Source organism: Oryctolagus cuniculus, chromosome 1 (genome assembly GCF_051225735.1).
Source record: "Oryctolagus cuniculus isolate XC-2025 breed Fujian yellow rabbit chromosome 1, ASM5122573v1, whole genome shotgun sequence".
NCBI classification, from domain to species: Eukaryota; Metazoa; Chordata; class Mammalia; order Lagomorpha; family Leporidae; genus Oryctolagus; species Oryctolagus cuniculus.
In genome coordinates, this window is record NC_142867.1 from 234,199,505 (window position 1) to 234,212,043 (window position 12,539).

Genomic DNA, 12,539 nt, shown 5'->3' on the forward strand with positions numbered 1-12,539 from the left:
AGTCTTAATGGAGCTAAAATGAAATTGTTAGCAAGACTGCGTTCCTTCTGGAAGCTGCGTGCATTCTTTGGCTCACCCTTCCTCTGTCTTCAGTCGTTCTCCAGCCTCTACGTCTGTGGTCCCAAGGTCCTGACCCTCCTGCCTCTCTTGCAAGGACCCTCGTGCTTGGGTAATATCTCCCCCCAAGACCCTTCACTTGGTGACCTCCACAGAATCCTTCTTGGCATAAGGAGGTGACACTCCCAGGTGTCTTGGATTGTAATACAGCGTTTCATTTCAGGAGCCGCCTTTGGGTCTGCCATCCTCTTAGCACACTGGCTGCCTCTCCTGGCCTGGGTGACTTAAGTGCAGAGTGGTGAAGTGGGAACTTACTGTGGCACCTACCACCAAGTGCCTTTGATTAGTTGGATGTTTTTACAGTCGCTAAGAATATGTAATTAACATGCCTAATCTTTTCCTTACATAAATTCTGGTGATGGGGAGTAGTAGTCACTTGCTTGGTTTTTTGGTTTGTTTTTGTTTCTTAATCACGTTTGGAACCTCTAGTTGAAGTTGGGTGTAGGGTGAAAGGCAGTGAAACTCTCAGTACTCCCTGGCCCCGGGGGGCATGCAGTGTTTACATTGAGAGCAAGCGAGTGAGTGATGAGGACAGTGCTGCTGGACACGTGATGCCTGCAGGTCAGCACGTGGTGGGGAGAGGGGGATTCTCGGGTGTCCGTACGGGCAGGTGCACAGGTGGGCACCCTCTTGTCAGCCCTGGGTGCTGGCTCTGTTTCACTGGGGGTGACTTGGGGGGCTGCTTTTGTTGCCTAGGCAGATCTTTTTCCTCTCTCACACCTGCTGTACCACGTAGCTTGTCTTAAGCACTGATGTGTTAACTTCCCCAGTAAGATGAAGACAGAGTAGCTCCATCAGGCAGTCTTCAGGCCTCACTGCGGGGAACTCGTAATCTGGCCGGACACCTCCACGATCGCAGACTGGCTTTAGCCGGCACAAGTGTCTAGGTTGTTGGCTATGGATTCTGCAAACTTTGCTTGTCTTAGCGGCAGTGGTGCAGCTGGAAGGTGACACACCTTCACCAGGCCGCACGACCAGAACTTGCAGTGTGGTGAACTTGTTCTTCTCGTGGACTGGTTTGGGGGTTCACTGGGTGTCAGGATTTCTTCTGATAGCTTTGTGGAATGCATCCATGAGGGTGACCTGAAAGAATTTGACAAGGCATCTTCACAGCCCACTAAGGATTCAGGACTCCTAGAGCCCCAGCATGGCGTCCAGCGTGTTCCTTGGCAAGATGGAGGGCTTTGTGCAAACTTTTCTGATTAATACCATGGTGGCAGGCTTGCTGTGGGTTGCACCCTTAGGAACCGGGTGCTTGCAGCCACCACAGAGTATAGGACTCATATATGACGTGACCCTGCCTGCATCTCTATCCGCATGTTTGCCAGGACTCTCTGTGGGGCACAGAGACCTGGCGGTGGTGCCAGCAGGGGACCCTCAGGAGAAAGGCTTTGCGGCCCACGGCCGCTTTCTGCACTCTTGGATGGCTGGCCTGTAGCTGATGGCTGTTGGCAGATGGGGGAAGAGAGGCCCATGCAGATGCTTCTCTTTGGCTGCCGTTTCCGCTGTGTGAGGAGCGCCTGCACCCAGCTGTGCCGAGTGGTTTGCTTACTTGGGTTGCCGGCCTTTGATTTGTCTTTGTTCTCCTTTGAGATGAGCAGCCTGGGCCTCAGTGTGCCGTGTCTCTCTCCCTGTCCTGGCTGTTCTGTTTCTGATGGCACACAGATGTTCTACAGGGGCGAGCATTGCTGTCTCACCTTGAAGAGCTGCCCTTGGGTTGGAGAGAGGGCTGAGTGTGGGAGAGCCTCCGCTGCAGGCTCTTGGTGTGCCATGGATGCTGCCGGTTCAGACAGAGCAAGAACCAGTAACAAGTGTGAGCTCGGGGGTGGCCCGGCCGATGGAGCGCTTTTGGGGTGTCTGCAGGCACTTCTTACCTGTAAGTCAACTGCCTGTGGGCGGTGAGGGCGCTTCCTAAGGGTGAGTCCAGAGCTGTCTTCAGATCTCCAGGCCAGCCGTGATCCCTGAAGTCTGCTGGATCCGTCTGCTGGATCGCAGGTTCCGGTGACTGACACTTTTTTTTTTCTCCCTATTTCAAAGGCAGATTGGGAGCGGTGCCGAGAAAAATTTCCTTACTAGATGACATTTCATCGCAATGTCCGATCGTTTGGGGCAAATAACCAAGGGCAAGGATGGGAAAAGCAAGTATTCGACTCTCAGCCTGTTTGATAAGTATAAAGGGAAATCAGTAGACGCGGTCAGATCCTCAGGTAAGACGCAGGCTGAAGCCACTCCTCGCTTTCCCTTGATGAGAAACTCCCGAACCAAAGCCTCCCACGCGCCCAAAGTGCAGCCCTGTCTCTGGGCGTGGGGTCCACTGGTGGCTTGGGAAGTAGAGGCACCCTCTGCCTCCTGTTGGTGGTCTGATCCTGCTGCAGTGGGTTGGTCTGGTGGCTGGAAGGGAACTTCATTTGCATTAGCATTAACTGTTTCCGGTTTCCTGGTTCTGATATTCTAAAACTTGGTGGGGAAGGTTCATGTTGATCCAGTCTGCAGCCCACGGATGGCCAAGGTGCCCTGCTCAGGCCCGGCCTGGGTGTAGGCACAGTCCTGCCGTACTGAGGACTTGCCCAGAGATGGTTGCCGTGTGGGGTGAGGTTTCTGGGCCCAGCTCCGTGCTGAGCCACCTCTGTCTCTGGGATCCTCAGGAGGAGCTCCTGAGGTGGCTGCAGGCCGCTGGTGTGCCCCTGCGTCTGCCCCGCTTGTTTGCTGAGCTCCGCCCTCGCCCCAGTCTGAAAGCGCAGCTGACTGCGGGGCCGCTCGGGGCTGCAGCTTTCCTGTGTGCTGTCTGTCCCGCCCTTTCCCTGCAGTTATTCCTAGACATGGCTTACAGAGTCTCGGGAAAGTTGCCACGGCCCGGCGCATGCCACCACCTGCAAACCTGCCAAGCTTGAAGTCGGAGAATAAAGGAAACGACCCCAACATCGTTATAGTACCCAAGGACGGGACGGGATGGGCAAACAAGCAGGACCAGCAAGACCCAAAGAGGTAAGCACAGGGGAGGCGCAGAGCGAGGCCGGGGCGGTGCTGGGCGGCAGCCCCGGCTGGAGACCCAGGAAGTCCGCGTGGGGCTCCTTCTCTCTGTGTGGCCTTGTGTGCCTCTTGCTTCCTCACTTCAGTTTCCCTGGCCTCTGGAGCCCACGCAGCTTCGTTTCTGTGAGCAGCCCTGTCCCCAGGGGTCAGTGTCCCTCGGTGCCTTATTAGGAAAGGCCTGTCCCTAAGGGGAGCTTATGCAATGACTCGGAGCCGGTTCCTGTGAGAGCCTCTGGGGACAGGGCTAGCGCTTAGGTCGTCCCCTCCCAGCGGTGGGTGTCCCTGTGGGCACAGCAGCTTCCCAGACCGAGGAGGCTGCTGCAGGGAGAACACGTGGTCCCCGTTGTCTGGGGTCTCGTGTACCACCTCCCGGCAGGCTCACCCCTCCAGCACCGCTCTCAGGAGGCCTTAGGAGGCCGGGGGTCTGGCGCAGAGTTGTCCTTAGAGAGTCAGAACAGCTGTGTGCAGGGCACATGACCCGGGTGCACCTCTCTGACTGTTCAGCCAGGGAGGCGAATTCGTCCTGGGAGGGAGGGACGACCTTGCCAGGGCAGGCAGCAGAAACCTGCTGTGGGCTTGCCAGTGGGGAACAAAGGCAAAACTCAGGTGCCTTGCACCACTCACCCTGTGTGTCTCGTGCTCTCCCTGCCAGTGCAGGGAATCAGACAGCGGGTGGGACCCCGAGTGCAGCCCACCAGCCAGTGTCCTTCACATTCCAGCTTGTGGTGGGAATGGCCAGAGCCACTTCTGTAAAATTGTCCCCTGCAGTTATTTCAGACAGAACGTAGAGAGAGAGTGACTGATCCAGCCACATGGTTATAAAGTCGTAGTGACTGGAGTAGGTCCCTGTCTGTATTTAAGCTAGCTTAGGAATCACAGTCACATTGACGTTTGTGTGATCTCCAGCTGGGTGTACCTGGGAGTCCTTTTCATTCTGAGCCTCTGAGGCCACCCTTGGGTGTGGGAATGGCACCTGGCTCCAGGGCTGGTTGTGAGGAGTGCTAACACAGGTCCAGTACTTCATGCAGGGCCTGGCCCAGAGGAAGGGTGTGGCAGGGGCAGCCGTGGTCGTCATTCCGTGCCAGTGGTACACCTCACAGCAGGAGCGCGCTGGCGTGCGGCTGCTGTTGGAAGTTCTGAGAGGAGAGGCAGAGCATCGCGCCTCCTTTCTCCAGTCTCTCCCAGCACTGGTGTGGAAAGTGTTGGGAGGCTCCAGTAAGGGCCGTCATTAAAACGCGCCCACAGGAGCTGGTGAAGAGGCATGCTGGAGACGGCAGCAGGCCCCAGGTGGCTCTCTGCTGTGCCTGGGCCGCAGCCTCCCGAGGGGCGTAAGGGAGCTGGTGGAGTGTGTGTGGGGGTGGCTGGCAGCAGGGAGGGTTCAGTGCTTGGGCTTGGGGAACACAATGCCGCTGCCTGGAAGCTGCCGTTTTAGTAGACGCTGACGTGAGAGGAGGGCCAGTGCAAGCCTTGGAAGAGTGTCTGTGTAGGATTTGGCTTCGGCTTACAGATAAAGCCACTGACGTTGGCTGGGTTCTTGCCAAGTGGGTTGCTGCCTTCCTGGCATCTCGTTGAGTGGAAAGTTGAATAGAAAGAGTGACTGGGAAGCCGCTGTGTCAGACAAGGCCGTCATTCAGAGTCCTCTCCTGTTGCCCTTGCAGAAGATTGCTTGTGGGCATGGCTGTGTTAGCTGGCAGTGTGGCAACTTTTTTTTTTTTTTTTTTTTTTTTTTAATTTGAAAGGCAGAGTTAATGAGAGGCAGAGACAGAGACAAAGAGGTCTTCCATCCACTGGTTCACTCCCCAAATGGCTGCAGTGGCCAGAGCTGTGTTGATCCAAAGCCAGGAGCCTGGTGCTTCTTCTGGGTCTCCCACGTGGGTGCAGGGGCCCAAGCACTTGGGCCGTCTTCTGCTGTTTTCCCAGGCCACAGCAGAGAGCTGGATCGGAAGTGGAGCAGCTAGCATTCAAACTGGCACCTGTATGGTATACTGGCACTGCAGACCAAGGCTTTAACCCACTACGCCACAGTGCCAGCCCCTGGCAATATGTCTTAAACTGAAAGCATCTCTGTATCCAGCAGTTCTGTTTCTAAGATCTTACAGTGTGTAAAGGTGTGTAAAGATGTGCGCATACAGAAATGCCTATTGCAGTCTTATCTCTTCCTAGGGAAAATACCCACATTGGAGACTGGCCAGATTATGGCCCATCCATTTCTATGTCATCATTAAAAGAAAGAGGTGGATAGTAGGAAACGATGTTCAAATATATTAAAGTAAAAAGTTGCACAAGTCCATATGGGGTGTATGAAGCCCTCCCTCTAGAGGATCAGATTGTGAAAAATTCTGAGTTATTATATATTTAGAAACTTCTTTTCAGGGCGGGTCTTTGGCCTAGTGGTTCAACTGCCCGCACCCCCCATCAGGCTGCCTGGATTCAGTTCCTGGCTCCCGCTCCGTGTGGCTGACTCCAGCTTCCTGCTTGGGCACAACCTGGGAGGCAGCAGCGATTGCTCCAGTAGTTGGGTTCTTTCTGCCCACATGGGAGCCCCAGGTGGTGTGCCCAGCTCTGGCACTGCCCAGCAGAATCCATTATAGGCATCTGGAGAGTAACCAGCAGATGGGAGCTCACAGCTTCTCTCTGACTTCTCAATTAAAAAAAATTATTTTTACTATGAGCTTGTACTTCTTTGTTAGCCACGAGAAGGTAGAAAAATTTGCTTTTGTCTCAAAGCAGATAGGAATCCTGGTCAGGGGTTGGGGCTCCTGTGACTCGCCTTCCCCACTCCCAACCCTCCGTCTCCTCCATTGTTTCCAGCAAGCTCTCCAGAGGCTCCACAGCAAGGCAGAGGGACGCCCTGTCTTGTGAACCGTCAGTGGGTGGAGCAGACGCGGCTCAGTTTCTCGTGGGTCTTTGCCAGCATAGGCCGTTGGGAGACCTTGCTCCCAGTAACTCGGGGGGACAGAGGGGTCCTTTCAGCTCGCCTGTGCTGCCCTCGTCCCACTGTGTGTCCTGCCTCTGTCCAGTTCCAGTGCGACAGCCTCTCAGCCGCCGGAGTCGCAGCCGCAGCCGGGTTTGCAGAAATCTGTCTCCAGTTTGCAGAAACCGACTCAGTCAATCAGTCCGGAGGTAGGTGCTGGGGGCCGATGGGTGTCGTCTCTGAGAAATGTGCTCTTTATTTGACCCGTTTCTCCCAGAGGCAGACTGACCCAGTGAGTGACTTTAGACAAGGGGCGTGGGAAATTGCCATGGCCACTGATGAAAACCTTAATGCGCAGCTTTCAGAGAAAGACCCCAGGTATGGGTTAGGACGTGGGCACCCACTGGGACTCCTGCTGATTGGCCGTGAGTGACGTCACTCAGGCTGACTGGCAGCTTCCTTGGGGTTTCCCTGGTGAGCTCCGTGGAAGTGACCTGGGACCGCAAGAGTGGCAGGCCGCAGGGGTCAGGAGGCAGCACGCCGGCAAAGCCCAGTCCCATTGCCTTGCTGCAGGGCTTCTTCCGGGCTCCGCGGACAGCACCCCGGATTGGCTTGTCGAAGGAAACCTTTCTTAGCTGAATGTCTCTAAGGGCGCGTGTCTGTTTGCCACATTGGGAAATACCTTGATTTGTCGCATGTTGAAAATGCTTTTCAAACAGAAAGCTGTGGCTTAATTAACTAAGCAGGGGCTCCTGATCTGCTTGTCCGTTGGCACCTCACTGCATTTATGTAGATCCGCAGGATGGACTTAGCTGATGCTAGAAATCTAGATGAGAAATCTAGGAATCTTTTAGAGACAAAAAGATGTGTCAGCATGGATTTCTAGCATTCGCCAGCTCTCCTAACAACAGCTGGAACTACTGTGTTTTGGTTTTGTGTTGCTCTCCGGGCAACATCAAGTCTGGGAACGCTGTTCCCTTCTCTGTGACCGTATGTGGGAAGTCTGTCTGTCCGTCACCCTTTCTGCAGCCAACACTGAACTGTGCTTTTGAAATTGAAAAAAAGGAGCAGAGACTCTTGCTCCTACGACGTCCTGGATGCGTTCACACCTGGGCCTGATGGCCGGTCGGGGGAGGGCTGAGTTTGTGTCAGTTCCCAGCATGTGGCCCCAAGGTTTTTCAGCCCTGGCAGTCAGCAGACTTGCCTCTGGGGTGTCGACGGACAGGAGTTTGCCGAGCCCACTGTTGGAGACACTGTGTAAGGGCCTGGGCATCTCTTCCGAAGAGTCGCCGAGGGCCTAGGCTGCGGTGCGGGGGAGGAGCTGGTCGGCCCACAGCACCAGGCACATCCAGCGCTCATCTTCGTGGCTGCTGGTCCCCCTTCACTGTGGAGGGGATGCAGAGACCAGGGCTTGCTCCTCAGGTGATGCTGAGCTTCTGCTCTTGGCGTGGACTTGGCAGGGATCTTCACAACCCACTCTCGGCCCTACGGGCTTCTCCCCAGTTTAGTGCCTGAAGGTGCAGGTGGAGGCTGTGTGGTGCATTGTGTGAGGAAGGGGAGCGAGAGCGGCCCAGTGAGGACTGCAGCCCCTGTGGCGTGTGTGGGTAGGGACACCGGTGGGCGTCACAGAGCGCCCCTGTGATGGGGCGTGTGTGCAAGGGGAGCTTGCTGAGCAAGGGGAGTGGCAGCCCAGCCGGCGGAGAGTCACGCTGCGCTTGGTTTGTTCTCTGCGCCTCTTCCTGGTGGGGAGGGAAGCCCGTTGAGTCTGTTGCAGATCATGCAAGTGAGCTCAGTGGTTGCGGACTCCAGGGGGCTTTTGGACACTCAGTGAGCTGGGAGCAGGTCTGGGTCGTGCCACTCTAGCTGAGTGTCTGTCGGTCACCCCTGGCTGAGCCATCGTTGGCGTGTGACTGGTCCCTTCCCGGGGTGTGGTGAGACAGCAGAGGGTAAACAGCGGGGCCGAGGGCTGGCACAGGCAAGGCCAGGTGAGTGGAGGAGGCCTGCCTTGTTGAGTGATGCAGTCAGAGGGTGCAGCGGCTGGCCCGTGTGGAGACAGCAGGCGTGTTTGCGTTCCCCTGGTAGCAGCGGCACAGGTTTTGAGACTCGTGCTGGAGTAGTTTGTGTCTCTGGAGCAAGACTGAGTGCTCTCTGTGGGCGTTGGTGACACCTGGTGGAGCGTTCCGGGGCACAGCACGAAGGCAGCGTGGGTCTGAGTCCTCGTCTTGCTGTAGAACTAGCGCCATGGTTTTGAGAGTCACTTCCTCCTTGTCCTCATCCAGAAGGTGGGTCTGGCAGTTCCAGTCCCTGGGACTGCAGCACCGAGTGGGTGCCGTGAGACACTGTGAAAGCTGTTGAGATCCGGACAGGGCTCGAGTGGAAGCTGCTGCCCCCACACATTGTTCTTACGCACTCAGGTACTGAATAGTGGACTCACTGAACTGGCTCTCTACTTTCTTCCTTCTTCCAGAACACAAATTCAGTGCCAGGTGGACCAAAGTCATGGGCACAGCTGAATGGAAAGCCAGCAGGACCCGAAGGTGGTGAGTGTGTGGGGGTGGGTGAATGCCTCTCTGAGCGGTTCTGGCACCCACAGCTTTGTCAGTCACCAGAGAGGGCCATGTTCCCTGGGGCTCTTGCCTGTGCCAGAGTGCAGGGCTGCGGCTTGTGCAGAAGGCCGTCACCCCTGCATTTCACTGCGTGTCACTGCTGACGACGGTGCTCAGAGGAGGCTGCGCTGCCCGAGGGTGTTGCACCTGCTCAGTGGTTGCCGACACCCAGCTACTCCCTCCCTCCCCCCCTGGCCCACAGGGAGGACAGTGTGGTGTGGCTTTAGCTTCACCCTGGGGGTTGGGCCGCTTGCTTTTGGACCTATGCACCAGCATGTTGAGCAGGTGCGTGGCCTCCTGCCTGAAGAGGACATGCTCAGAAGACGAGGTGTCCTGTGCAGAGCAGTGCAGGAGGAGAAAGGGAGGGAGAAAGACAAAAGGGAGAAGTGTTGGAGTTTTGGGGATTAAAGGTTGAAATGACGGGCCCAGAACAGAGAGCTGAAATGGTCCTGTGAGCCCCATGCAGGAGGGCAGCCAGGTGCCCTCTCCAGGGACCAGAGCCCTCAACCATGCAGGTTCAGGGTCCGCAAGCATTTTCTTAAGAGAACCAAAACTCCAGATTTTTCCATGTGAACTCCTGAGTTTTCAGCATTCGCTCAGACATTTCCAGCCCTGTGCAGGCTGAACCAGGCCCACTGTCAGGGGATCACGCTGGTGGGAGTGATCGTATCAGAGTGATGAGCGGGGGAGACTCTCAGTTGCTCGCCCTTCTGTAGAGGGGCGTTGGCTGCCATTCTCCGCTTCTTGCCCTGGTGGGTCCCCTCCGACCCCCACCCTCCCGTTATCCCCAACAGCCAGGGCTTCGCTAGGCTGGATCTTTGACGCTCCATTAGAAGACTGACCTCTAGATGGCCATGCCTAGCAGAAAGTGCCATTTTCAGTGGCAGTCGCTGTGGCTGAGGGCTCATGCCTCTGTCTCCAGGTGGGAGATGACAGACAGATCAGTCCATGGGCCAGGTGGATTTCATCACCCCAGCATCTTTTTATTTATTTATTTAATTGTTTTTGTTTTTGTTTTTTGGTGTTTTTGTTCTTTTGACAGGCAGAGTGGACAGTGAGAGACAGAGAGAAAGGTCTTCCTTTGCCGTTGGTTCACCCTCCAATGGCCGCTGTGGCCGGCGCACCGCGCTGATCCGATGGCAGGAGCCAGGTGCTTCTCCTGGTCTCCCATGGGGTGCAGGGCCCAAGCACTTGGGCCATCCTCCTCTGCACTCCCGGGACAGAATCCGGCGCCCCGACTGGGACTAGAACCAGGTGTGCTGGCGCCGCAAAGCGGAGGATTAGCCTATTGAGCCGCAGCGCTGGCCCTGCATCTTTTTTTTTTTTTTTTTTTTTTTAAGATTTACTTATTATTTGAAAGGCAGGGTTACTGACAGAGACAGAGACAGAGAGAGAGGTCTTCCATCCGCTGGTTCACTCCTCAAATGGCCGCAGTGGCTGGAGCTGCCAGGATCCAGAGCCAGGAGCCAGGAACTTCCGGGTCTCCCACGTGGGTGCTGGGGCCCAAGCACTTGGGCCATATTCTACTGCTTTCCCAGGCCACAGCAGAGAGCTGGATCAGAAGAGGAGCACGCGGGACTCTAACTGGCACCCATACGGGATGCCGGTGCTGCAGGCGGCAGCTTTTACCCACTATGCCACTGTGCCGGCCTCCCAACGTCATGTTCAGATGCTTGTGAGCAGACAGCTCAGGGTGACCCACTCCATGGTAAGGTCTGTAGAGCAAGGGGGGGCTGCGATGCACATGCAGGTCCCTCAGGGACTCTGAGTGCCGTGTGAAGAGGGCTCCCTAGACCTGTAGTGTGGGCCTTTGACTTTCTACCAGGGTAGAGGTTTTTTTAAGTGAATACAATTAAGAATTTTTATTTATGGGGCCAGTGCTGTGGCATAGCGGGTGAGGCCGTTGACTGCAGTGCCAGCATCCCATATGGGTGCCGGTTTGGTCCTGGCTACTCCATTTCCTATCCAGCTCTCTGCTAATGGTCTGGGAAGGCAGTAGAGGATGACCCAAGTCCTTGGATCCCTACACCTGCACAGGAGACCTGGAGGAGGCTCCTGGCTCCTGGCTTCAGATAGGCACAGTTCTGGCTGTTATGGCCATCTGAGAAGTGAACCAGTGGATAGAAGACCTCTCTCTCTCTCTCTCTCTCTCTCTTTCTCTGCCTCTTCTTTTCTCTCTGTGTAGTTCTGACTTTCAAAGAAATAAATCTTTTGTAAAAAAAGAATTTTTATTTAGAACTTTTTTTTAAAGATTTATTTTATTTATTTGAAAGAATTAGAGAGAGAGGTAGAGGCAGAGAGAGAGAGAGATCTTCCATTCTGTTGGTTCACTCCCCAAATGACTACAATGGCCATAGTTGATCTGATCCGAAGCCAGGAGCCAGCAGCCTCCTAAGGGCCTCCCATGTAGATACAGGGGCCCAAGGAATTGGGCCATTCTCTACTGGTTTCCCAGGCCATAGCAAGAGAGCTGGATCAGAAAAGGAGTAGCCAGGACTTGAACTGGCACCCATATGGGATGCCAGCGCTGCAGGCTGGGGCTTTAACCCCCTGTGCCAGAGCGCTGGCCCCTATTGTGAATTGACATCACCCTTGTGGAAGACAGTTTGGTGCTGCCTACCAAAATACCCCAGAGTTTCAGTGGGAGGAGAGGATGTGTCTGTAAGTTACGCTTGGCTGTGTGTGAGATGCCTCACTACAACACTGTAACAGCAAGAGATCATGGTGCTTTAGTGAGACACAATTTAAATATGAAGAAAAATAAAGTTTTCTACTGAGGTGACAAGATCTCCAGTATGTGAGAACACGCAGGATGATCTGCATAGTGGGTTACCCATACTAAGTGCTGTGAATCTCTAGAAGGAGACAGAAAACTTGCGGTGGGTAACAGAGAGGATTTATGCCTTTTATAACTTTCCATGGCACTCCACTTTTTTAAAAAAATTTTTATTTGAAGGAGAGAGAGATCTTTTCTCTGCTGGTTCACTCCCAAATGTCTGCAGTAGCTGGGGCTGGGCGAGGCTGGTGCCGGTGGTTAGGTCTCCCGTGTGGGTGGCAGAGTCCAAGTGCTTGGGCCACCTGCTGCTGCTCTCATAGACAGATGAGCAGGGAGCTGGATCCAAGTGGAGCAGCAGGGACTCAAGCAGTGCTCCGCCCCTTTTGTGGCAGGCTGGCATTACAAGCAGCATCCTAGCCCGCTGCACCCTGCTGAGCCTGGCTTTTTCCTTTTGACCATGTGGCTGTACTGTCTGTCAGAAGCAAACTGAATTGGAAAGTAGCTGTGCAGCCCGAATCTTCAGCAAATGAGTGAGGCAGGCGGCGCTCAGGAGGCCCGAGAACAGCCTGGCAGGGCCCAGGTGCGGCCGGAGTAAGGACTTGGCTTCCAGCAGCCTCCTGTCTTGTGCTGGCCGATGTCAGGGCGTGGCGGTCTGGGCACATTGCCCACAAGTGTGTATGAGATTCAGAATTCAGAAGGAATTTCCTGAACTGATAGCCTGTCCCCACACAGCAGGTGGTCTCTTGGAGTGGTTAACTTGAATCACCTGCCCGGAAACACCTAGGAGGATGGGAGTGTGTGGCGGGGCAGGGGCCGGGGCTGGGGGCTCTGCTGCGGCTCCTGGAGCGCCCCCCCCCCCCCCCCCCCCCGTGACCTGCTTTACTGCCTCAGTTTTCCCAGCCGAGCACGCTGCTGGGTGTGCATTAGAAGGCAGTGGAGCCTTTGGGACACTCGTGTTCCGGTGTGAGGTTTTGAGTTCTGCCCTTCGTCCTTTTAACCGGCGGAGGGTGAGTTTAATCGTGTCACAGCAGCACCTTCACGACTGTTGAGGCTGAACAAGGCACAGAATACACTGACAGTCTTTTCCCAGGCAGCA

At 55.3% G+C, this 12,539-nt stretch overlaps 1 protein-coding gene across 18 annotated transcripts in view; it reads left to right on the forward strand.

The window, feature by feature from the left end:
- PRRC2B (proline rich coiled-coil 2B) overlaps positions 1-12,539 on the forward strand; it is an 85,244-nt gene that overhangs the window by 25,638 nt on the left and 47,067 nt on the right. For 16 of the 18 annotated variants that reach the window (XM_051835389.3, XM_051835384.3, XM_051835386.3 and 13 more), the window contains exons 2-5: positions 2,155-2,324; positions 2,925-3,102; positions 6,168-6,270; positions 8,529-8,601. In XM_051835389.3, the coding sequence (XP_051691349.3) occupies positions 2,210-2,324; positions 2,925-3,102; positions 6,168-6,270; positions 8,529-8,601 (469 nt within the window). In that variant the 5' untranslated portion in view covers positions 2,155-2,209. Of the gene's footprint in view, positions 1-2,154; positions 2,325-2,924; positions 3,103-6,167; positions 6,271-8,528; positions 8,602-12,539 lie in introns of those variants that run through there. The other 2 variants (XM_051835385.3, XM_051835391.3) reach the window with 2 other exon arrangements.